General features: G+C 52.2%; 1 protein-coding gene across 3 annotated transcripts in view; it reads right to left on the bottom strand.

The window, feature by feature from the left end:
- Positions 1-25,706, bottom strand: part of ADAMTS17 (ADAM metallopeptidase with thrombospondin type 1 motif 17) — a 155,286-nt gene extending 129,580 nt beyond the window's left edge. For all 3 annotated transcript variants that reach the window (XM_087829135.1, XM_087829134.1, XM_087829136.1), the window contains exons 1-3: positions 25,583-25,706; positions 24,787-25,157; positions 17,172-17,337 (exon numbers count right to left, since the gene is read on the bottom strand). In XM_087829135.1, the coding sequence (XP_087685261.1) occupies positions 17,172-17,337; positions 24,787-25,157; positions 25,583-25,661 (616 nt within the window). In that variant the 5' untranslated portion in view covers positions 25,662-25,706. The remainder of the gene's footprint in view (positions 1-17,171; positions 17,338-24,786; positions 25,158-25,582) is intronic.
- Positions 25,707-26,671: the final 965 nt, after the last annotated feature.

The raw sequence follows: 26,671 nt of genomic DNA, 5'->3' as shown, positions 1-26,671 counted from the left end.
AACTCTCGGGGCCCTCCCAGATGCTTTTCTCTTTAGCCAAACCAAAGGGTCCCTTCAAAGAAAAACAGCCCTTTCAACTGGAAACAAGGGCTTCACGTGTATGAAGAGCTCCCGGCCAGGTGAACTTTCCGGCAGCTGCAGAAATCAGCATCCTTGAAAAATAACGGCCTTCTATTTTCTTTTTTTTGAAAGGGGAAAAAAGAAATGAGTTTTGCTCTCCAAGGATGAATTCTTTAAATAACTTCCCCCAAGGCCAAGTCATTTTTCTAAAAGGCATCTTTCGCATGTAAATTCCTTACAAAGGGAGGTGAAAAGTAAGAGTGTTGTGGCGGTGTTTTTTTCTCTAGTTAAGATCCCAGATGAAGAAATGATCAACCTTGGAGTCCAAAATCAGTGCCTGCACTAGCAGGAGGTATGACCATAGCCCACCCTGGGCCACCGCAGGAGCAGGAGCAGGAGCAGCAGAGCTGGGCTGGCCCCACCTGAGTTTTCCACTCACACTCAGAGCCTCCTGGGTACCAAGCAGCCAGGCCCTGCTGCCTGTGGGTGAGGTGGAAAGATGTTCACTCGGCCGACGGTCACTGACCGTGACTGCTAGGCACTTCCACAACGCAGGTGACCATCTGGAAGTCACGGACATTAACCAAGTGGACAGATCAACAGTCGCCCATCCTCTCCCCGCCTCGGGCAGTGTGGACGGGGCAATGCGCTGGAATGTGTGCAACCACACGGTCAGGGCGGTGTGGCAATACCTGGACAGGGCCACGACCTCAGAGGCGCATCGAGATGTGTTTGGCAAATTGCAAAAAACAAATACAAAAGCTTGAATTATCACTTTTGGCCCCACTCTCCAGGGAAGTCTGTTGCTGGATGATTCGTCTAGCCTACCGGAGCTTGACAGTTTTACCCTCTGAACTGATGGGGGGGGGGGGGGGAGGACATTCCCCAAACACACAGCTCAGGGGAAGAAATTAATTAACTTGCCTGTGTTTCAACCAGAGCAAGACAGGACAAACGAACGCCTGAAGAGAAATCGGCTTGTCTCCCACACCTGGAATCCTCCCCCGCCCTTGGGACCCTGGGTATTGTTTCTTTAGTCAGATGGTCTTTCATCTCTGACAAGGAAGCACAAGAAACTCCAGACGGCTCAGAAATTTCTCGGCCTTTGCAAGGAGGGCAGGCCATTCTGCGGACTGGGAACGCAAACGTTTCTATTTCATTGCTTTTGCACAAAACTAAAAGCATCCAAGTTTTGAATTCTGATGCAGTCCAATTGACCCACATATTTTTGGTTTCTTATCATATCTAAGAAAGCACTGCCTAATCCAAGGTCACAAAGATTTACACCCGTGTTTTCGTCTAAGCGTGTGATAGTTTTAGCTCTAACATTTAGGTCTTTGACCTTCTCTGAATTTCTCAATTACTACGTTCCATGAACTATATTTGCATCAATGGAGCTTAACTCTACATGAAACCAGCTTCAACCATCAGCTCTATCTCATGACTTCCCCAAATCTAACCTCATCATTTCTGCATCAGCTCGGAAGCAACTGTAGTTCTGTCTTAGAGACGTTCTTCCTAGAAGAGGAACGGGTTGGGTGCATAGTGTCTCAGCTCTTCCATATCTAAGAACACCTTTCAGATGCCTTCGCATTTGAACAACGATCTGTCTCGGTGTCAGATCTTCGAGGGCAACCATTCCTCATCCCAACACCGAGGTCTGGCTCCTCGGTCTTCAGGGACGTAGTATCACAGACAACTCTGAGACCTGCCAGATTTTCACTTCTTTTAAGTAACCTGTTTTGTCTGCTGGAGTTCTCGTATAACTTTTCTCATTACTCTTGTAATTCACAAATTTTGCCAGAATAAATAACTGTGGGGCTATGTATATTAATTTTGACCAGAACACAGTAAGCCTTTTATCCTGTACACGGAGATTTTTTTTTTTAAATGTTCCGGAAAGTCTTCATTCATTATAAATCTTTGATCAATGCCCCTATTCTAACTTTAAATCTCCAGAGATTCTCAGATTGGATTTCCACTTTCTATAACCATTTCTATCACTTTATTTCTCACCAATCTCTTCTTTCTTTCCTTTGCCTCCTAAGGAGGCATCTCACATTTATTTTCCACTTTACTAACTCAAAGGTGTGATGTCATCTGTGCTTGGGACGGCCTCTTGTGGACTTTAATTCTGCTACAGCAAACTAGCTTTATGAGCTTTCATTGTCTCATCAGGTTCCCTTGTTTTTTGTGTTTTTTTTTAAAAAATATATCTTTATTGATTTCAGAGAGAAGTAAGGAGAGAGAGAGAGAGAGTCAGAAACATCAATGATGAGAGAGTCATTGATCGAGCCCACAACCTGGGCATGTGCCCTGACTGGGGAATCGAACCCTGATCACCTGGATCCTAGGTTGACGCTCAACGGCTGAGCCACACCCGTCCGGGCTAGTTCCCTTTTTTTAAGCTGATTGTTTTTACATCTCATCCTGTAGTCCTCTGGCTTCGGCTTCTTAAAAGTCCTATTTTCCTTCTCGCATCTCATTTAGGACACCGATTTCCTTACATTTATTCTGGTCCCTGAAATAAATCTTTTTCAAGGACGTAAGTTCTTTCTCTGCACAACCTTGCCCTTAGGCTGTACACAAATATTCGTAACAGCTTCATTTGCTTTAGGCAAAAACTGGAAACAACGCGAATGTCAATCAACAGGTGAGCGGATTATCCACACAACGGACCACGACTCAGCCGTAAGAAGGAACAAACTAACACGATACACACGGGAGCGTGCATGAATTTCAAAATAACTATGAGTGAGAGAAGCCAGACCAATAAGAGTATATACTGTATACTATACGAGTCCATACATATAAAACTCTAAAAAATGCAGACCTATCTAGTGACAGATCAGCGGTTCCTAGGGAGGGAAAATGCAGGGAGGGACAGAGGACTGGTTAATAAAGGGCACAAGGAAACTTTGGGGGCTGATGGAAATGTTGATGATCTTACCATTGGCGTATTTACACAGTAAAAAATATCCAATTGTCCATTTTAAGTATGTCCACTTTAGTGTATGTTAATTTTACCCCCATAAAGCTATAACGGGTTAACGGATTACTTAAGTACAGTTGGTGTAATGATATGCGCTTGAGATTCAAAGGCCTGCTCCAGGGCGCCCACCAACACTGCATGGACCCAACATTTTCCAAAGCAGAGAGAGAAGGGAGTAGGCAACCCTCCCCTTGTGCTGTCTCTGACCCCCGGGAATGGAACAGGACCCTTGTCATTAGCGCATCACCTACCCCCAGGTTTGTAGTGGTTTTGAACAAGGCCTCTAAGTCCTTTGACATTGAGAGGTGAGGTCTATCTCCCCTCCCCTTGAACCTGAGTGGGCTTGTGACTGCTCAGCCAACAGAGCAGAGGGGAAGTGATGCTCTGTGATTCCGGAGGCTGACCCTAAAAGGTGGGGCAGTTCACTGGGTTTCTAAACCCTTGCACTGGAAGCCCTGAGACGCCACGTAAGGAGTCTGACTACCACAGTCATGAGAGGAGGCCAAGCCGCAGAGGCCAAGTTAGCAATCGGTAATTCTGTCTTCAAGTCATTCACCCCAGGGCCGTACAGGTGAGGGAAGGAGTTTCCACATCGCTCTGGCCCCAGACTTCAAGTCTTTCCACGGGAGGCTCAGCCACTGCGGAGCAGAGACAAGCTCACTTCTCCATGCCCTGTCTAAATCCCTGGCCCACAGAATCCATGAGCGTACCTGTGGCAGTTTCAAGCCACCAAGCATGGGGGTCATTTGTTACACAGCAGTAGTAACTGATACAGAGGTAAAGGCAATCATTTGTTGGGTTTCTTTCATGCTGAGCTAAAAAACTCCTATGCCCTGCTACATGTCCAAAAACACCTGCCTAGATTACCTGAGCCAACCTGGACTCAGGCACCTGGGCATCCTACAAGAACACAGGCCCAAAGCATTATTCCCAGAGAGGCCTCTCACCTAAGCCTGGCCCTCAGCTTGAACATGGCTTCCTTCCTCCCCCACCCTCAGGACAACAGAGGAGAAGCCTAAAGAGGGGACAGTGTCAGAGACTCAGCAGCACCTTACAGACACCCCTGGGCAAAGGCCAGCCAGGGAGTCTGGCTGAGAAGAGAAAGGTGGCGACTGACAAAATGACTGATACCACCTAAGGGGGCATGTGTGGCTTTGCCCCATCCTGACAGTAGACTGTCTCTGCCATCTGGGGCCATGTTATGTGGACAGAGCAGAGGACTGCACTGCTCTGACAATGACTGGTCCCTGTGACTCAGGCGGGAGGACCACGAGTCATTTTAAGAAGTCTGATGGGACTGAGTCCCGAGCACGTAAGTGGCAGCTGCCAGGGGCCACTTCTGCTACTGTCCAGGACGACCTGCCTGAGAATCAGGTCAACAGAGGGAAACAGAGGCACGAGATGGTAAACTGTAGAGAGGGAGTCCAGCCAGATGACTAAAGAGCCTGGGTCCTGCCATGGCCGAAGCTCGTATTACCTCGAAGACTTTTCACATGAGCCAATAAATTCCTTTTATTATTATTGTTTTTTCCGCCTAATTTGAGATAGAGGCCAGGCCAATGCGGGGGCCCCCTCCTGCCTCTGGTCCCTAAATGCTCTTTCATGTTTACTCAGCTGATGTGGGACCCGTGTAGACGGAAACAGCTGAGCATTTAAGAAAAGATAAAATGAGATCATGGGTATAATGTGCCTGGCATGGGGCCAGGTACATGGCTGGTGTCCTCCCTGTCCTGTGGACAGCACACGTGTCCTGTGGACAGCGCACCAGTGTGAGCTCCCACAGACCCTCTGCACACAGGGCTGCCTGCTGGGCTACAGGTTAAACCTGGCCCCCAGCTGCGCACAGGGACTATGGCCACACCTGGGAAACAGTTGTGCCCACCACAGAAGTGCCATGCTGAGAGCCCCCAAATCACAGAGCTGATCTAGACAAACACTTACGCTTTTTTATGAGAGAGAAAAAAGGAGCCCGGCCAGCATGGCTCAGCGGTTGAGCGTCGACCTAGGATCCAGGCGATTGGGGTTTGATTCCCGGTCAGGGCACATGCCCGGGTTGTGGACTTGATCCCCAGTCAGGGGCGTGCAGGGAGCAGCCCATCAATGACTCTCATCATTGATGTTTCTCTCTCCCTCTCCCTTCCTCTCTCTGAAATCCATAAAGATATATTTAAAAAAAAAAAAAAAAAAGGAGTCACCAAAAAGTACATTCTGAGAAACTGGTACATCTCCTTCCAAAAATGTCTCCCCTTTATAGGGTCCCCCCCAGATTTCCTTAAAATGGCAAGCTCTCGCGTGCTTCATTTAAAATCGGGTTCGCCTGGCAAAAACCGTACGTTTTAAACAACTTTTCAGTGACATCTATTACTAAAAACATCACACCGCTGCAAGAAAACAATCTCTGCTTTTTCCCCTACATACACACACAAAGACAACTCACACACACACACACACAGAGCACAAAATGTTTTAGAGTACAGCCATGTCAAAAAGTTATTATGAAGCTTTTCATTTTATCTGGCAGCCAGAAACGATGTTCCGCTGTCTGGGATATAGGCTGCCGGAGGCTGCTTGTCACAGGCCAGTGGAGGGAGAAGCAGAGGATGACAGCTATGTGCCTCCCAACCCCCAAAGGCAAAGTGAGTGGCCGAGCGCCACGGTTCTCAGGCCCCCTAAAGTAAATGCCCGCGGCGCTCACGCCGGCAGTGAGCAGAGTTACATTCTTCCTGCTACGTCCACAGTCTCCTTGTTTTCTCTCCCTTTTTAGGTAGTTACCAGAGTATCGGAACTCCAAGGATCTCCTCTTTAACGTGGCTGAACCTGGAATCTCATCAAGAAGCCAGCACTGTCAGTGTTGGAGTCGAGGAAAAAAGTCATGGGAAAGGAAAACAGAATCCCGGCTTGGCCGGCCAAGTTGGCTCTGGCTTCCCCTCCCGCTTGCTTTCTCTGCTGGATGAGCCACCGTGGAATCCCCCGGGGAGCCTGACAGGGTGGCAGGAAAGGCCATCCCGGGGGCTGCAGGGAAGGTGTCATCTGTGTGGGCATGCACCTGGGGTGTTGAACGCCTGGTCAGATGAGGCAGGGAGCCGCACTGGACCCAGGGCCACGAGTCCTTGGTTTTGTTCCTTCCCAAGTCACCATGTCCGCAAATCTAGCCCCGACTAGAAGCAGGCATTTTGCTGGGAAACACTGATTTCTCACAGCACAAATGACCCAAAGAAAGCTGTGTTTTTAATCACATGATCCCATTTTCCACCCTGGCTGGAAGTTGCATGCCAAGGCCTTCCCTCCTGCCGATGCTGCTCGTGGCCTCTGCCAGTGACCAGGCCAGGGGTCAGCCAGGGACGCGGCCTGCACAACAATCTCACGAGGAGATGGCCGTCTAGAGGAGCCACGCCCGCTCAAGGTCACGTAGGACATGTGCCTTTGGAGCCAGGCCTCAAGCTCAGGCCTGCGTGACTCTAGGCTCTGCCATGGAGCCCTTTCCATACTCCCCCCGCAGTGAGATTTCCAGCCTAGAAGGTGCCAGGCATGTGACAGTGTACAAAGGGACCGACAACAAGACCTGTCCCCCTTCTCTGGAATGTCCTACCCTGCAAACCCATTGAAGTCCAACAGTGTTTGGGCCCCAGTGACATTCCCAAGCCTCCTCCGCATCCACCCTCTCAGAGCCCCCGGCCCCGCCCAGCACACCTCGGGTCAGGGATCCCAGAGTCTGTGGGGCTCAGCTGCTTCTGGGAACTCAAGGGCCTGGTCCTCACGGATGCCCTGAACACAGAGGGAGAGGAGAGGCGCCTGGAGCCTCTTCAGATGGGCTCCAGTGGACTCCCGAAGGCTCTGTGAGCTAGTGTGTGCCATGTAAAGCTGGAGAAGACAATGAGCTATACCTTTGCCAACGTTCAAGTGCAAAACCTCCGTCTTCATATGGGAAGCGCAGGGACCCGAAGACCCTTCCTGGGGAAGGGCATCAGGGAGGGAAATCAAGAGGTTTGGGGGCAGACATCCTGCTGACCAGGGACGACACTTCCCTGGAGGGTTTGAAAAGCAGACACTCACATCACTAGAACGGCTAAGAGGACCCTGACCCCCGAGAAATGCGCACTTATACTGAAAAGGGCAGTTTTTCAAACCGAGACGAGCCAGCAAGGCCCCTGACAGAAACTAATTGAGGGCCTCGGCCCCAATGCGGCTCTGAACACTCTACACCGAAAACATGATTAACTGCTTCACAAAAGGGAACCAGCAGTCCACATGTGGCTCCGGGGACATACTCCAGGATGGAGCAGGCGTGACACCCGAACCCTCCGCTGTCCCTTGCCCACTGTCAGCCCCGCACAGGGACCTCCCCCCAAAGTCAGAAGGTCTGAGATAGTCTCAGCAAATCAAAGTCCCCCTAGAGGAGTCGGGAAAGCAGCAGCTGGCCCTGGCAGCGATGGCTTACAGTTTATCTTCTGGGAGAAAGTTGCACTTTAAATATTGACATAAAGAATGCCTGCTATCTATGCAAGGGTGCAGGAGGCCAAGTGCGGACTCCATAAGGGATCCTGGGCCCAGGCTGTAAGTTCTGTCTCTAAATAATACTGTCTTCTTGGGGAGAAGGGAAGCCCCGTTTCCTCTCCCCAACTGGAGTGTCTCTGAGCACGGGTGTGCCATCGATGCCCATGGCAGATCCGTGGGTGAGGTCTCTGTGTGACCCCGCCCGGGGTGTGGGCTGGCCCCTCACAGCTGGCCCCAGGTTCCAGTCCCTGCCACCATCACAGCCGACCACCAATGGTGCCTGATATTTGCTGCTCAATGGGGCGGGCACACTCCCCGCGTTAGGGGGCTTTTCCCCTATGGCTCCCTGTCCAGCTCTGTCCAAACCCTGCGACAGGGAATTTGATCTATGGCTTGCTAATGGGTTGAGAAAGGTCCGCGCTCCTTCAGCACGAAGGCAGTGTGTGCAACCCAATACCGTCCCGGCGAGCACATTCCCTGTCTGGTCGTGCACAAGACACTGCCCGCTGCTCTGGAAGGAGCCTGTGCAAAATGAACCCGCTGCATTCGCGGCTGGAGGGCGCCCAAGAAAACTGGGCAGCAGATGTCCTGATGAGACTTTTTTTTGCTGGGCTTTTCCATGAGAAATGAGTGGACTGAGAAAGCCAGACCTTTCTGCGGGGGGGGGAGCAACCCTAAAGTCATTTCTTAAAAAGACCAAATAGTTGCTCCAAACAGGGTGTCTGTTCCCCTTCCCTTTCTGTGTCGGACGTGCTGGCCAGAGTCCTCCTGCTGGGAGGGGAGCCGGGCATGCTCCTGAGCTCAGTCACACGTTCCCTCCGGCTCTCCCCCTCGGAGGGAACAGGAACACCGCTGATTCAAAAATCAGACACTTCTGCGGGAATTGGCAGGGGCTGTGCTCTCCACCCCCACCGCCCCTGGAACACCAAGTCAGCACCTCGGCCACCCGGCCCGTGCCTTCTGGGGACCACAATCCCTCCTCCAGCCTCGGGGCTGGACCAGCTGCCAGGAGCTTCCTCGAGCCACCTGGACAGTCCCAGCCAGCGTGCACTTTAAATAATAAACCGTGCATTCTTGATCCGTCTGCAGCTCGAGGCAGATTTTCCTATTTAAGCTGGAGGCCGGCTCTGCTTTGAGTTACTAAGTGGGGCGGGTGTGCGTTGCATAAGAGCACAGGAGAGAACTGGGAAAAGACAACACACTTCGCGTCCAATTCCTCTGCTTGGGGGAGCTGCAGTGGGAAAAGGCACTCAGACACACACACACACACAGCCGGTGTCCCTGTCCGGTCTGTCTCCGTGCTTGAGTTTTTTTATTTTCTTTCTCAGTCAAGTAATGGGAATACTCAGGAAGAGGGCCAGTGTGCTTGCCCTAGGCTGAGTTTTCTGTGTTCTCACGGAGGGAATGTCCAAAAGACAACGGAAAGAGGAAAAACGCAGAATTATTACATAGTGACCGAGACCGCGATGCGATGCTTAGGCTTATGGAAGAAACACATTTATGAAACACGCGCCATAGGAAACAGATTTATGAGTGTGACAGGCTGAGTAACGGCCCCCAGAGGTGTTCCTGCCCTAATCCCCTGAACGTGTGACTATGTTAACTTACACAATAAAGGGGGATTTGCAGATGTAATTGAGTGAAGGGTCCTGAGACGGGGAGATTAGCCTGGGTGATCCAGTTAGGCCGAACGTAACCACACATGCTCTTCTATGAGGGAGGCAGGGAGACTGCTGGCTACAGAAGGAAACCGTCGCAGTGGCGCAGAACTGGGAGAACTCCACTGCCCGTTGCTGACTCTGAAGATGAAGAGCCCGAGAACCAAGGATCAGAGGCGGGTCTCTAGAAGCTGGAATAGTCAAGGGAATGGATTCTCCCCTAGAGCCTCTGGGAGAAGGAAGGAAGGAAGGAAGGAGGGAGGGAGGGAAGGAGGGAGGGAGGGAGGAAGGCAGGCCCGCTGACATCTTGACATTAGCCCAGTGAAACTGATTTCAGACCGCTTGCTTCTAGAACTGCAGGAGAATACATTTTTGCTGCTTTAAGCCACTAAATTTATGGTAATTTCTTACACTGGCAATAGGAAAGTGATACATCAGTCTTGCCTTCCAGCCAGAGTGCGTCAGACACAACTAAGACAACAAACAGCAAATGGAGATATGTGTAACGGTCAGAATGTAGACAAAGCACCTCGAAGTTCCAGAAATTAAGCGAGGCAATCAGAGTGGACTTCCTGGAAGAGGTGACATCTAAGTTGGCCCTCTAAACACAAGCTAGATTTCGACAGCAGTAAAAAATCACAAAAAGGTCATTCAATACAGTTCCGTAAACCAAGGTATACCTTACCAATGACCTAGGAATTTGCAGCCTAGTTTGAACCACATTAAATAATAATTATTTAACATATCAAGTAAAGGGGGGGCCTCTATTCACTTCAATTTAGAAACCTAGATGAAATTTACTAGGAATATACAATTTACCAAAACTGATCCCAATGGCAATACAAAACTTAAACAGGCCAATTTTTACAGAAGAAACAACAGAGAAAGTTATAAAAGTGCTACAGCCCACAACGAAACACCAGGCTGAGATGGTTCCAAAGGGGATTCTACCAAACCTTCACAGACTAGATGACCTCAATGATTCATAAACTGTTCCAGAGCACTGAAAACAAAGGAAAACATCCACAGGTTTTTAAAGCTAGTATTACTTTGATAGCTAAACTGAGAGGCATAGCTCACACACAAAAAAAAAAATTTTTAAAAATCACAGAGCAACGTGACGTATGAACCTGGATGCAAAAAGCCTACGTAAAACATTAGCAAACAGAATATGACATCCCTTTAAGGAAACAATACATTACAACCAAATGAGATTTATACGAGGAGTTCAAGGTTGGTGTGATATCAGGAAATCCAATTACATCATACACCACGTTAATACATCGAAGGAGAGCATTCACATGCCTGTCTCCACACTGCTGCAAAAGCCTTTAGGAAATCCAATGCCCATGTCTGATTTTATAAGTTACCCACACAATGTCCAAATCTGAGACCATGTGAGCATGTTAATAAATGAATAAATATATAAGTAAATATCCATGGGGTACAATAAAAATCTACAAGTCCACACAGACATAAATAAATAAGTGGGGGAGAAGGGGACACGCTCCTTGCAGGAGGGCACTGATTAAAAATGTGGAGGGTATAATGGGGTTAGAAAAGCACCACTGTGAAGCCAGCACAACAACAACGGCGTCTGCAGAGAATCGAGAGATGCTACATCTCGTGAGTGACAGTTTGATGCAGAACAGGACGTTTACACTGTCTCAAAAGATCCCACAATTTGCTTGCTAATTACCCGTGGAAAGATGATAGCTTTACAGCAGATTAACCTAGAAACACAACCTGGACCGTTGTAATAAAGGCTGACATCCCCAGTGATGGGACAAAGTGAGAGCGTGTGTCTCCAGGTAAGATGCCCAGAGGACACGTGACTTCGTTGGTTTCCTGCAGAAAATGCTTAACAGAGGCCCAATCCTGAGGAAACATCGGACAAAACCAAATTTAGTGACCTCCTACAAAATAAGTGCACTGCGCTTGTATTTTTGGAGAAATGTGAAGGTCAGGAAAGGCGAACACTAAGTCACTGACCCAGACTGGTGGAGAGGAAGGAGCAGTGACAGCTAAATGCAGTGTCATTCGTGACTGGATTCTGGATCGAGGAAAAGAAAGCGACGAAAGACATTACTGGGACCACTGATGAAATTTAAACACAAATGATATTTTAGATAGCAGTCCTGTGTCAATGTTTCATATCCTGAGTCTGATAAATAACGGATGGGTAGTAGGAGCTCTTAGGAAATGTAAGTAAAAGTATTTATAGATAAAGAAACATGATGTCTGCAAATTAGTCTCAGGTGGGTCAGAAAAAAATTAGTGTGTGTGGTGGGGAGAGGGTTGGGAAAGTTGGAAGGAAGGACCATGAGTAGGGGGAGGGAGGAGAGGGAGAAGGTGGGGGAGAGAGAAGTTGAGAGGGAGAGAAAGCTAACTATAGAGCAACTAGGGAAAAATGTTAAAATGTGATGAATTTGGGTAATGGGTATACCGAAGCTCTTTGCAACTATATCAAGGAGCTAACAAATGACAGAGCGAGGGAAGATGAGGGGCTTGAGAAAGCGAGGGGGGACTGCTCCAGGGTGGAAGCGCAGAAGGACCCCAAGGCAGTGAGATGAAGGAGCAGCAGTGACCACAGAGGCACCCTGGAAGGTGCTGGCCTTTGGAGACCGTGCCAGCAGAGGACACGGGGAACGAGGGGTGCCTGCTGGCAATGCCCCTGAGAAAATGCCCCGATGGCATGAACCAGGGTCGGGTTCTGAGGAGACACCTCAGTCCCACTGAGCCCATCTGGTCCCAGAGGTGAAGGGAATGCAGAGAGATGTAAAAGGATCCCAGGAAGCCGTACCAGAGGCCAGCAGGTGAGCAGGCAGTGTGGGGAGTCAGACTCCCACCTGGGCACGAGGCTCCGACTTCAGGAACAAGGTGCCACTCAGAACAGCCGTTGTCCGGTGTCTGGGCGCCCCTGCTTCATGTTGAAAAGTCACGGCTGTCAATTGGGGGGCCTGGTTCTCACTTCTGTTCTTTCCTCCCTCCATGGGCCCAGCAAACACCACTGGGAATCAGAAAGTCCTTCCCACCTGCACATCCCCTAGGCTGGCACAGGAGGAAGCAGGGAAGTGGTGACAGGGGACCCTCTTCGCTAGGGCGCATCCTGAACAAGACTGTTAACCAGCTTTTGATCCAAATGTCAGCAATAGGCCACTAGAACGTGGGCTCCGTGAGGGCAGGGACTGATGTCTCTGGTCACTGCAGGAGGCCCAATGGCCAGGGCTGGGCCAGGCACAGTCAGCGGCAAATAAACACTGGCCCAGTGAATAAATTACTGCCTTTGATGATGGCATATCACAAGTTTAAATACAGAGGCCAAAAAATAAAATATACTCAAGCCAATTTAAAGAACGTACACATGCACAGGCGCACACACACCAAGTTACTGGAAGCTTAAAGGCACACCAACTATAACTAATATTTTCATAAGGATTCATTCAAACGCTGCCTCCGGGCCTGGCGTATCCACTCTTCCTGATTCTCCAGTGATCAGTTCAGAAAATAGAGCCTCCAGGGGGAACCACAAGGGCACAGGTGGGTCCCCCCCAGGCAAGAGGGAGACTCTCCCAGAGGGCCCACTCCTTTGGAGATCTTGAAGCCACTTTTGTTGAATGACTACATTTTAAAAGGAAGGACACACGAGGAAAGGCAGATAGAGCGCAGATCAATGGATTGCTGATGCAGGGATACAGCGCAGATCAATGGACTGTTGATGCAGGGATAGAGCACAGATCAATGGATTGTTGATGCAGGAAGAATTTTTGCAGAGCGACAGCTCCCTAGTCACATGGGGACTGAGATCTGAACTCTTCCAACCCTGCCCCCAGACACTGACACAAACCAGGGGTGAGCAGAAAGGAATTCAAGTTAAATTAACTCAAGTTCAATTACAATTAAATCCAAGCCAACCCACCTCAACTCCTGATTAAACAGAATTTATCTCCTCAGCCTCGGTGCCTCTTCTTCATCACCGGAGAAGCCAGCTGAGGACAAAGCTGTCACTTAGGGAAAGAACTGCGGAGAAGCGCAGCCTGGCCAGCCTTACCCGAGCCCCAGCCTCAGCGCCGTGAGCCCATGGCAGGGATGTCGTTAGTGTTTAAGCCAGTTTGGTTTCTGTCATTCCCAACCCAATGAATCTTAGTGGATACAAAGCACAAGCCCCAACCAATTATCTACTACAGAGCATGCATAGACACACATATGATTACGCGGGCAAAAGGGGACATCTGTAACACTTTCAACAATAAAGATAAATTTTTTTAAAAATTAGTGATATGCAATTTCTGAATAGTCACGGTATCTTCTAAATACTGACTAAAAGGAACTTTTTAATGCTATAAATGAACCAGACAATATTAAAAAATAACTGCAATTATTTTAAAGAAGAATCAGAACAGCCCAGCTGGGCGTGGTTCAGCAGTTGAGCATCAACCTAGGATCCAGGAGATCATGGTTCGATTCCCAGTCAGGGCACAGGCCCGGGTTGCGGGCTCGATCCCCAGTTGGGAGCCTGCAGGAGGCAGCCGATCAATGACTCTCTCATCATTGATGTTTCTCTCTCTCTCCCTCTCCCTCTCCCTTCCTCTCTCTGAAATCAATAAAGATATGTTTAAAAAACAAAACAAAACAAAAAAACAATCAGAACAGAACTAAAACTACAAAGCAGACAGTGATGCTTTCACGGGTACCTTTGTCGGATGTGTCCTGACGAGCCCACCACCACTCAAACGTGCAGAAGTCCTGGGGTTTTTTTGTTGTTGTTGTTAATCTTCAACTGAGGATATTTTTCCCATTGATTTTTAGAGAACATGGAAGTAGGGGGAGAGAAACATCGATTGGTTGCCTCCCGCACTCAGATCGAACCTGCAACCCAGGTACGTGCCTCTGACCAGAATTGAACCCTCGGCCCTTTGGTGTGCGGGGCTAACGCTCTTACCACTGAGACACCCCGGCCAGGGCAGGAGTCCCATTTTGATAGTGCCTCACAGCGAAGTTCTTTTATTATTTTACCATTTAGCTCCACCATTACATGTCACATCTACCACGGTGGAAAAGGCAGAGACCGAAATTCAGATAGTCACGGGAGGCCATGAGAATGCTCATGGAAGACTCTAAACCGAATCTGAAAGGAGAAATTAAAATAACCACAGAAGACAGACAAGAAGTCTTAAACTAAAAATAACCACGTAAAAATCGAAAAACATTTCTAAATATCCCAGTACCATTTCAGCTGTTGAGAGTGGCCAAAAAACCTTCAGAAACTCATGCTCTCACCCAAACGGGGGGGGGGGGGGGGGCTCACACAGACTCCGTATCTTCATGCCAAGTTCCAACCTTCCCAACTGGAGTGATATTTTATGAATCAGTTTATAAGGTCCTAAAAATAAGGAGCTGTAACAGAAATAGGATCACCCTGTCCCTTTTCTCTGGGAGCCCCCAAAACTGCTAGAAATGCAAGCTCGGTTGTCCCCAAGGGAAGGCAGCAGGTCCCTCCAGGTGGCCTCGATGGTATCAGCCCCTGTACCCCCTAGAGAGCATGCGGCTCACCTGCCCGAACGCGCAGGCGTACAGCGAGCGCTTCGTGGAGGAGGCAGAGAGATCAGGCTCCCCTCACCTGTGCGAGCCAGCTGGCTACCGCCGAGCCATGTCCGGGGCTGGGGTAACACGAGGACAAGGCCCGGCGACGCCTGCGGCCACCACGATTAGCCCCACAGAACATGTTCCCATGGGAAAGCTCGGATTACTCCGATTAATCTTTCCAGGAAACTTCAACAATGCCTTTTGCGGGTGTCTCGGTGAATTAATTTCCCTAGTTTCTAAACTCCCAGTGCTTGATGCTTATTAGCTAAGCCTATTAAGGGGCCCACTGTCCTCCTCGGCACAGCAGCAAAGTCCACTGAGCGCCTCATGCAGAGGAAGAGCGACCAGAAACAAAACATGGACCTTTCTCCTGAATCTGTGTCCCCACCCAGGGCAGAGCCTTAAATTCCCATTTCTCCCGCACGGCAAAGCACGCGGATGCGAGGTTTGGGGGGGAGGGAAGGGGAAGGTTATTTTTTTAAGCAGCAGCAGCAATGTCTCTCTGCACCTTTGCATGACTGCTCTTGTTTTAACTTAGTTTCCATCACACTCTCCCCACCCTGCCTTTGTGACAGCTTCATTTCCTTTGTTAGAGGCTAAACAGTCCATCCAAAGGACACCTCGACGCTAACCCCTGGGACAAAAATGCAGACACAAGCGCAGTTTATCATCTGGTCAGCGGTCCTCGCTCTCACACCCCTAAAGAGGTGGGGAGCCGGCAACCAGACAGACATCCTATGACATCACCCACGCGCACCCCGACCGGCAGCTGATGTGCGCTGGCTTCACTGGAGGGGGAAATGGGGTTCAACCATACTTGCCCTTGGATTTCATGGTAATTTTAAGCTACCAGGAACTTTACACCAAGTCTATCTTCCCTGCTTTTGTAAGGGTGTGGGATGGGCCAGAGCAAAACCCTAATGCTCTGTGGCACCCTCTCTTCGTTTACCACTCAGAGCTCTCCTGGGCTTGCAGAGATGGCCTCGACCCACCAAAATCACCTTCCGTGCCTCCCTGACGAATGCAGACCAGGCTAAGGAAGGCGACTATCTGGGCAGGATCGGGACTGCGCGAAACGGCTGGGCTGAGCTGCAAGGCTCATTTCTAAACAACAGAGTTGTTCTAAAAGAGAGTCACATAAGGGATTTCTTTCTAGGATCACCGGAATACTAAACTAAGGCACACTATATTTTTATTTTCGTTGTATTTTTTTAAAGATTTTTTAAATTGATTTCTAGAGAGGAAGCGAGAGGGGGAGAGAGAGAAACATCGATCGGCTCCCTCCTGTATGTACCCCACCAGGGATGGAGCCCACAACCCGGGCCCCTGCCCTGACCGGGAATAGAACCAGCAACCATTCAGTGCACGGGACAACGCCCAACCCACTGAGCCACACCAGCCAGGGCAGGAGACACACTATATTTTTATACAAAGATAAGTCTTGAAACTCCAAAAGCACAACTCCCAAAGCTCAGCCACGGGGTCCCACGGTCTCCAGGTAGAAATACCACCTGTGAGTAGCGGGATGTTTGTCTTCATCGGGGGACACTCGCAGGCAGACTGCTAGTGACACAGCACCATGAAGTGTTCCTTAACGCCTGGCAGATAACCCACAGATTGCTCACATAGAGGCACAGAAAGTAAGAACACAGGGTTCTTCCCCCACGCTGCTTGCGAGGATCACCTTTAAAAACACTGACATCCAAGTCACACCCCTGACCCATCAGATGAGGATACTGGGGGACAGGTCGGCGCACGGCATTCTTTAATGCAGCGGTTCTCACACTTTCACATGATCAGATTGACCTGGACGGCCTGTGAAGGTAGTGATTACTGGACCTGCTCCCCATTTCTGATGGAAGCAGGGTACTGAGAACAGGTTTCCAGGTGATGTTGATGCTGCTGGCCCAGGGGCCACACTTTGAGAATCACTGCTTCATGGGTCGCCCAAGTGACTGATTCGAGCAGCTAGGTCTGAAGACCCCTGTCTTAGGAGAGCAAGTTCTGGCCAGCGTACCGAGGGGAGGAATTCTCACCCTAGCTCTGCACCAACCTGGGGTCTGATAACAATGAACCATCCAGGTTTTCGGGCCTCAACTTGCTCTTGATCCATACAGATGAGACACTGTATTAATGAGATCCTAGGTTCCTTCCAGAAATGCCTTCTTCAAAGGGCTGCTACACATGAAATGCTGACACTAATCCACACAGAAAGGAAAAGGCAGGGGCCCTTAAAGGAATGAAAAAAAGCTTTCAAAATACAGGGAGGGGTAAGTTTTTGCTCACGTGACTTCGGTGCATTTGGGGACACACCAGTGGGAATGGTCTGGGACCTGCAATGGTGCCAAATGTGAGTCAATCATCCTGTTTTCCAGACTCACCTGTTAGAACCTGGCAGAGCTGCCCAGGGGCCTGGGCCTCGGTGGAGGGGCTGGGTGTCAAGGACCATTTGCGTCTGACCAAATGTTCCCTTCCGCTGAGCGAGCCCTGGGAATTGTTGAGGGGCTGGATGAGCACCTGTTCCTGCCCGAGCTGGATGAGGCCAACCTGCCCAGAAAAACGAAAACAGGATGTCAGTCACCTTCATTCATACTCACCTGCGACCCCAACGGCCCAAGGGCAGCAAGGCCACCTGGCTCCCACATCTGGGCTTTGTCTTTGCAGGTTGCCCAAGGTACAGGGCCCTAGAAGGGGCTTCCCTGTGACTAGAAGCATCCCACCAACAGTTGTGATGAGAAGGGGGGCACGAGGTGTGGGGGGTACAGTGATAGATATACAACAGCACCCACTTTCCAGGTTTGCTTTCAAAGATGTATTTATTAATAAAAGCAAAGTTGATTTTTTTTAAGGATTTTTTAAAAATTGATTTTGAGAGAGAGAGGAAGGGAAAGGGAGAGAGAAACATTGATTGGCGGCCTCCTGCATGCCCCCTACCGGAATCGAGCTTGCAACCCAGGCATGTACCCTGACCGAGAATTGAACCCGCAACCTTTGGTGCACAGGATGATTCTCAACCAACTGAGCCACACCAGCCAGGGCTAAACTTGATTTTTAAAATGATTTTTTAAATCATCCCCAAAAGTCTACCTGAGGAAGCAACCCCAAATGTGCTGGGAATGAATGACAATTATATCCTTAATGAGAAAATGGATCTCTCCCCAGGGATATTTAGAATTACATGGAGGGTGGAGTCAGTCAGACCTGTATGGTCACTAGTTTTGTGACAGGAGATTTGTACTTTTTTTTTTTTTTTTTTCAGAACTTGTAGCATCTATGAGAACTTGGCAAAGTATCTAATGGGTTAGATTGGTAATTCTAATTTAAAATGCATCATTGATTTAGACTTGTGATTTTTAAAATCTTCTTAGGTTTATAAGCAGCACTAGAATATATAAGAGAACTTAAGATTTTCTATGTTTATAAGACTAATTTATTAGGTTTATAAGAATCACTTAAGTACTTGCAAACAAGGGCTTGTTTCTAATCAAAGAACTTAAAAAAGAAATTGAATATGTTAAACTTCTAAACAGAGTTTGAAGGGTTGAAAAGCTGTTAATCACCAAATTTATAAATGGGGCCAAATATTATGCAGACCCCCTCAAACGGGACTGCAGAAAGTTGCTAGATGATAAATGAAATGTGATTTTTAACTTGAATGAAAATGTAAGAACTAGGATTTTTAATTGGTCGCTTTAATAGAAGGAATATTAATTCTAAAAACATATACATACACACACACACACACACACACACACGATACAGAGAACTATTCCCGCACTTGGAACCAATGCTCCTTCCCCAGGATACCCGCTTCTGTCCTCGCTCCCCTTCTGATCAGGAGTCAACAGGACCAGGTAAACCTCCCACGAGGAACCCAAGGGCTGGGGGAGGCCCATGCTTGCTCACTGGGCTGCAGTCCATGCCCCCACCCCGGCCTCAGCTAGCAGATTCAGTAGTCCCGGTGGGTCAGTCTCAGGCTGTCACGAACATCCCGTCTTCTCCCTCTGTCCCACCACCATTGCCTGAAAGCTATGACACACTAAACCAGTGCTTCTCAAACTCCAGTGCACATCAAAGTCACCTGGACATCTGGGTGAGACCCAGAATGTGCCCTTCCAACAGGTCCTTGCGAGATACTGATGCTCCCGTCCGGGGGCCCTACTCTGAGAAGCACTGCCCCCGCTCCCCGCCCCTCCCCCCCCGGCCTCAACATAGCGCTTCCTCCAGCCATGAGCACAGAACTCGCTCAGGCCGCAAGCTACAGACCCCTCCACCTTGCGAAAGGAAGAGTTGGCACCAAGCCTCTCCGAAAGTAAATTGGATCACCCAGTAAGATCGCCTCCAACCTCCAGTCCTCAAAACACCGGGTGAGACTGTACTGACTGCTCTAAGCAGATTTCAAGGTTTCTAATTCATTAGAACGCCTGCCAAGAACAACTCAGAGATTTTACTGCCCAAATAAAACTCTTAAAAGTGGCACTGCGTGACCCGCAGCAAAGCACGGCCTTCAGCCTCTCCCCTGAAGTTACAACTTGAGTATGTTCCCTCTGGTACTTTGAGGAGACTGAAGAAGCGGAGGCACAGAGCCCCACTGGAGCTGGTGTGCAGAAAGCGTCAGGCCAGCGCAGAACACCTCAATGACGGCAGGTGAAAACCTCCACGGTGGAAACAGAGTTGGCTTACGGCACGGAGCATGGGAGGCGTTGTACCTGCAGGAGCCCCATGCTCCCTGGAGGAGACACTCAACTCTAACAAGGGGCCGACTCTTCCTGAAATGCTCAGGCTACGGGAGGTCAAAGGCCCCCTTGGGCCAGGCACTTTCAAAGCCGGTTATTATTTGTTCAGCCCAGTACTTGTGTTCACAAGGCAGTGAGCAGGTAGTTCTAACAGGATGCAATATAGGGAGAATCTCACCTTGGTGACAAACCCTACAGGGTACTCACACACGGTCTAGCCCCTAGGGGAGGTTTTGCTTTAGAAGGTCTTGTTTGGAGGGACCCACATGCTGGCTCACCGCCTCCTCTGGTTGTCCCCCACCCTGCCATTGCTATCACCAGGGACTCCCCAGTCAGTAGCCAGAAAGGCTCCTCATTGCCCCTTGGCCAGTGATCTCAAAATGAGGTCCCAGACCAGCAGCAGCACCTGGGAACCTGTTAGAAACTCCAGCTCTCAGGCGGGGGTGGGGCCCGGCCACTGAGTAACAAGTCCTCCAGGAAACTCGGATGCCAGCACCAGGTTGAGAACCACGTCTCTAGGATAAATTCCAAATGCCTCAGGTTGGCACCCAGGGCCCCACCTCACCGAATCCAGACGCCTGTCCATTCTGTTCATCTCCCACCATCTCCTAAAATAATCACCTCCCATCCCTATCCCACAGCCAACTCGCGGACCCTTATCTCGGGATAAACCTGGGCCATCCTGCGCTCTCTTAGAACCTAAGACCCACCCCCTTCAGCTCCAATTCTCCCACCTCCAGCCACCCTGAAGGCTCCACTGCACCTCCGTCCTGTGCAAATCTGGACTGCCCTCTGAGACAGGGCCTGCATTTATTTGAGGCTTGATGGGAGCCTACCAGAGTGTCCTGCACACAGAAGGTATGTGACAGTGAGCTGGTTGCTGTCAACGGTGTTGACCAACTGGTTGATTTATAACTGGAAAAGCCTGGGAACGGCCTGTGTGGCAAGAAAAGGGACGTGTTCCCAGTGCTTTAATGTGCCAGCTCTCACTTAATGATTTCGAAGACTTCATCTGTTTCATGCTAGCAACAGCCACGCAAGGCCGCTGTTATTTACCCCCTCACCCTGCACAGCTGCAGGTGGGGAGGCTCCAAGGAGCTAAGGGACTCGCTCTAAGATCACAGCCCCAAACGGCCGTGCAGTCTCGTTTCCTAAGGAACACGAGCGTGACTGTGCATCTGTGTGCGGGGGCGTGCGCAGGGAAAGGTTAACCGGTGGCTCTGCGTGGTTCCCTCCGACGTGCTGGCTGCAGGAACATCTCCCGTCGGACACATCCAAGGTCAGGCAGCTGCAGCATTTCAGAGTTCAGGAAATAAACTCCAAGAATGCAATCCGTCTAAGACGTCTTCAGTTCATCATCCCATCTCGACTCCTTTTTCTTTTTCAAGACGTTGCCAGCAAAGCAGAAGTTCAAATGAGGGAATCTCGTTACGTGTGTCCCCCCCCCCCCCCCCCCCGGTGACGGCCACGGGCGGCCTGACGCCCAGGAGCGGTGGTGGGTGTAGAATGTCACCTAGGGGCCGTGTGAACATCTTTCCAGAGGAGGTGTGAGGCCTTAGAGCTCTCCGATCCAAGTTCTTCCCTTTTGTTCCTCTGTCCTTCCGAATTTCACGACTGTCCTTCGCCTTCTTACTTTCCCTAACCTCCACCCAACGGTTTCTTTCTGCAGGGCTTTAAGAATGCTCTCTGCGTTTTCCAAATAAATTTACACCGCCCATGATCAGTAATATCCATTGATGGGTCTCTTAGACGATGCACCTTCCCGACACCTGTTATCAACACGATGACGTGTGATCGTGTAGCCTGGTCCAGCTCCCTTCCAAATGGTCTCCGCACCGTAGGATCTTTGCCAAGGCTAATTCCTGCTCCGCTATATGTGATCACGTGATGCTGCACAAAAGACGTGGGCCGTTTTATCAACAATCAAGAGCCTGGTAACTCTTCCAGAGGCGGCAGCTCCCCAGACCTGCCCCTTCGTCGTAGGGGTCTAGGCTGCCCTCTCGGGCACGGGGTCCCCCAGCTCTTCTGATCTAAGCTGCCCGCTGGCCTCAGCTCCCTGGTATTATTCTCTGGACCACCCTCCCCCCGTGGAACAGAGGTGAGCATTCCGCGAACGCTCGCAGAGGCCGTTAGTAGCCACCTGAGGCGGAAGGGCCACCGCTCAGCTGCCCAAACCCGTCGGCAAGTCTCACGGGGAGGGATGGAAAACAGCCCCTTCGTCTCCTGTCTTCAGACAAGCAGCACAGAGAGCCCTTTTAGAGGCTGCCGCTCATTCCATCCCTTGGAGTTCCGTCCCCTTGCCAATTCCGGGGAAGCTTACCCCGACTCGCGCTCTGTTGGCATTCCACGATCTGGTCCTATTCACGGAGGCGGCTGGTCCAAACTGACGTAAACTATTTGGGGCAGGAAATACCTTCCCTCACATGCCCAAACGTCATGGCTTTGAAATTACACAGTTACAGACACTCTTCCAAAACCTTACGCTATATCTAAGGACTCTCAGAAATGTAAATAAAACGAAGGAGCATAAACAGAAAACAATTAATACTTGAGCCTGTGGTCTTTGGAGACCCAAAAAGTGCCGCTTGCCCAGCCTTCCGAAATAAGACACAGAGAAAGGAAACACCACAGGCCCACGCCGGCGCCCGCGGGCAAACACGGGGGTGGGGGGAGGGGGCGGCACGGAGCCTGAGATTTACTCTTCATGTTCCCAAGCAATGACGTAAGGGTCTGTTCTGACCGTGCCCTTCCTTCGAACATCTCTGGGGACAGACAGCATGTTGGGGTCCACGCGACAGGAGCAGAGGCTGTGTTCCCCCGCCCCTGCGCCCAACACTCCCCAGCAAGCCACCGTGAGGTGTTAGGTGTGGCAGGATCTAACTGGTACTCAACGTCGGAATAAAGTTTTATTGAGCACAGCCATGTCCGTCTGTTTATTTACCGTCTGTGGCAGCTTCCTCACTGAAAGGGCAGTGTTGAGTGGCTGCGACAGAGACCATAGGGCCCCCGATGCTTAAAACAGTTACTCTTTGGCCTTTTACAGACTAAGTTTGCCAACCCCGCTCTAAGTATCTCGGGATACAAGGAGGCTCTGCAGTGCGGCCATCTGTGGCCACCAAAAATGACCTACGTGGCATTGCCCATCTCCCACGCCTTGGAGCCAGGCCTGTCCTGACACTCGCCACACACACGCACGCATGCGCCCCACGTCTCCACCTCGCAACGCTTCCACCGCGGCCAAGGGTGAAGGTCACGCGCCCACCCACCTGAACTGTCTCAAGCACGTCTGAGAACCACAATAGCAGCGGCTTGCAGTGCGCTGCAAACTTGGTTCGCCCCCTCTCCTGTTCTTCCCTTTCTCTGTGCGTTCCGGGACCACCCTGCCACCAAGAGGCCCCCTCCAAGGCGCCAGGCTATGTCTTCCCTCCTGCCTTCAGCCAGCGTGTACTTGGGGAAAAGGGTCCGGCGTCCGGCTCACGCGGACGGACGGGGTGAACAAGGCAGACTAAACAACAGGAGCATCAGCTCCAGCAGGAATTCAGAATCTCTAGCCTTAGAGGTCCACCCGTGTGCGGCTGGCACGGCTGAACTCAGCCTCTTGGCCCTGTTCCTTTATCTAAAGCACAGCGCCCTCACATGGTGCCGAGGGGTAGGACAGTCCCGAAAGCCTGGAGGACTGAAGTGAACCCTGGCTGCTCAGATGCCATCTGCGAGAGGGCCCAGCACTCCCTCGGCGGGGATTTAAATCAATGTTATCCAGATTTCCACCCCCGGCTCCTTCACAGATAGCTGCTCGCTGGAAACTTTACACCAAGAAGTATAAACTCTGACCTCTACAGAAACTCACTAAACCGCAGCAAATGGGATTCAGATGTTTCCATGTACAGTGCAGTGATGTGACCTAGACTTTAAACACTTTGGCAAAAACAGCAAAAGTGATGTGGGCCTTCCAGTCCCTCCCAGAACATGATACAGTCATGACCCGAGTCCTACAGTGATCCGAGCCTCTCCCACTCCTTCTCAAGCCTTCTCGCCCACAGCCCACATTCTCCGCCCGACCCACCCCCCCCCAGACCCACGGTCCACTTTCCTAGTTTAACCAAAGAAACCAATTTCTCCCAGCTGAGCAAAAGTAGATCCCATTCTGATCAGTACACAGAAAAGTCCTGGAAGGGGTTCCGGTTGAAGGCCAGTCCCAGGACATTACCCCTGAGCCCCCCCGCCCCGTATGTTGCTCAGAAGCAAGCAGAAGTCTCATAAAAACCGGGACCCCCGGGGCTTTCTGGCTTAGTTGCAGACTCTAGGCAACTTGTTGCAGCCCCCGTGGGTAAGGGCTAGGGAATTCTAGATGGTGCAACCAGATAAGGCGGAGGTTGGGGAGCAGTTTCTTGTGTCCAGACACAAAACAATATCGGAAACTGCTTCCCCGGCAGCTGGTCATGACAGGAGATTAACAGCTGCGTGTTTCATGCCCTGAGCCCATGCCAGGCTTTGCCAGGGGCCAGCCCATCCGCCAGCCATGTGCACTCCTCCGGCACCATGGAGGAGCTGGGAAGCATTTGGCTGGGCACCCATGTAGCCCAGCGATGGCTGTGAGCCCAGGCAGGCCAGAGGTGCGCAAGAACTTCCCCTGCCCCTCCGCGCACCTGTCGCGGGTCCTTCAAATGCAGCAGGGCAGGGGCACAGACAGAGAAAGAGAGACACTGCCACAGCCAGGGAGCTTCTGGGCATGGGAAGAGTCTTATCACCAAGGCGAGGTCCCCTGGGCCTGGCTCAGGGTGGGCAATGCACAAATGCCTATTTGTCGTGTAAGGGAACAAGGGTATGAGCCCCTCACCCCGCTGGTTCTCATGTTTCAACTAATGGGAGCAGGTGAGCGGCGGGTCAGGAGTCCCCTCCACATTTCCTTTTCCAGGCACAGAGGACATCCCCACGCCCGAGCAGAGGGGAGAGACACACACAGGTGTTCCCCATCGTGCACATGCACATGCACGCGCGCGCACACCTGTGCGCATGCAAACCCTGTGCGCTCTACGCCTGGGCGCAGTGTGCGGCGGTCCAGGGGCCCGGCAGGCTCCGCTAGGCCTGCGCTCCCTGGGCCGCCGAGGCGTACGCCACTTGGGTCTGCGGCAGAGCAGCCCTGGAGGCTGGAGTTCCCACCTAGGCGCCCCCACCCGAATCCCAGCCCTCCTGGGGGGGGGGGGCACCCCCTGCGCTGCGACAGACCGACTGGCAGACCCGGAGGGGGCGCGGGCAGTACCAGGCCGCCGGCGGCGCCGCAGGCGCTGAGCGAGACCAGGGAGCCCGGGTGGCCGAGCACGCGGCCCGAGTAGAAGCACAGCTCCGCGGGGCGTCCGCGGCGCCCGGCCTCGCCCGCCTCCTCCACCTCGAAGCCGCGGGACAGGAAGCGCAGGTCGCGGCGCAGCTGCAGGTACAGGTCGCGCCCGAAGGCCGGCAGGTGCAGCAGCAGAGCGCGCTCGCCGGGCTGGGGGCGCGGCGCGGCGGGGGGCGCGCGGGGGCGTCGCCGCCGTCGGGGCCCGGGGACGCCCGGCAGCGGCGGCAGGTGCACGTCGTCGGGGCGCACCCGCCGCGGGAGCACCACTTCCACGTCGGCCGCCGCGTCGCCGACAGCTGAGGGGAGAGAGGAGACGCGTCAGCGCCGCGGGGCCCGCCCGCCGCCCGCCGCCCGCCCGCCGCGCACCGGTCCAGCGCCGGGCACCCCGAGCCAGCGCCGGGGCAACGCGGCCCCGAGCGGGCGCTCCCCGCCCCGCCCGCCCCGCCCCGCCCGCGCCCCGGCACCTCCGCGCCCGCCAGCGCCTCCGCCGGGGCCCGACCACCCGGGGAAGGTCTCCCGCGCGGCCGCCCGGCTCGCAGCCCCGTCCTGCGCCGGCGGCGGCGGCTGCGGCCTGCGCCCCGTCGGCCCCGCGCGCTGTCAGCCGTGCGCCGCGGCGCCGGGCCGCGCGGGCAGCGGGGCCGCCGGGATGCCTCGGGAGGGCAGGCGCAAGGTGGTCGCGAGAGGCACGGAGGCGAAGGGCGGCGGGAGACGGAGCCGCTACCTGCGCCCGGGTCCAGTCCCCAAACCAGCAGCAGCAGCAAGGGCAGGACGAGAGGAGGCAGCGGGGCGCCGCCACACATGGTACTTGGGAGGAGCAGCCCCCCGGACGGTCGCGGCGGAGCAGGAGCGCGCGAGGCGGCGGCGCCAGCCGGAGTGAAACCCTCCTGCCTCTGGAAAAAGTAATTAGCGCTGCGGACAAACCCAACGTGGTAAACCCCAAGCCCCGCCTCCTCCTCGGAGGGCAGGCGGTGATTGGGCCCTTGCTCCCCCCTGCCCCGCCTCCCCCTCCCCCATTGGCTAGGACGGCTCAAACCCAGGGTGCGTAGTTAGGTTGTAAGCACTTTCTTACACGTGGTTTCTGGGCAGTGGCGGGGACCCGACACCAGGTGGCGCGCGATCCCGGAGGACCCGGGAGGACGCCTCGGGGAGCGCACCCCGAGGGCTGATCTTCAGGGTTGACCTTCATCTTTGAAGTCCTCGGACCCTACTGCCCAGCTGCATAAGAAGACAGGTGGGAAATCGTCCTGGCCAACTGTGTCATCCATGAAAGCACAGCCTCTCAGCACCAAAAAATAAAACCAGTTTGGGTTGGTTGCCGCTGGGCATTTTCTTGCACACCTGCGCCGCACCTGATAGGTGGTGACATCCAAGACAGCAGCATTTTACCAAACCCTTCACACCTCCTGTCGTCTTCATCCTCACAGAGGCCAGTGCAACAGTGGTGCTCACACCGTCACCCAGACTGAGAAACCGAGGCGGAGAGCGCGTAAGGGGCCTTCTGTGTTACCCCGGGAGCTACGGTTAGAGCAAGAGCCGGAATTTGTGGTCCTGACGTCCGGCCTATGGTGCTGCTCACTGGGAAAATGTGAGCCCTTGAAGGTGGGTGGGAAGGAATATTAGCCCCGTTTTCTTGGTTAGGCAGCTGGGACACAAAGTAGCAACGTCTGAACTTGAACACAAGTCTTCCAGCAACAGAATGAGTTCATTCCCCCCCCCCCCCCCAGACTATAACTGAAACTGAGGTCCTCTGGAAAGGTGGTTCCTTAAGCTTCCTGAGGAGCATCTTGTAAATGAAACGAAACAATGAATC

This window comes from Miniopterus natalensis, chromosome 22 (genome assembly GCF_054644295.1).
Source record: "Miniopterus natalensis isolate mMinNat1 chromosome 22, mMinNat1.hap1, whole genome shotgun sequence".
In the NCBI taxonomy this organism is placed as follows: domain Eukaryota; kingdom Metazoa; phylum Chordata; class Mammalia; order Chiroptera; family Miniopteridae; genus Miniopterus; species Miniopterus natalensis.
Note: the sequence above shows the minus strand (reverse complement) of the source record. Positions and strands in the feature narration are given on the sequence as shown.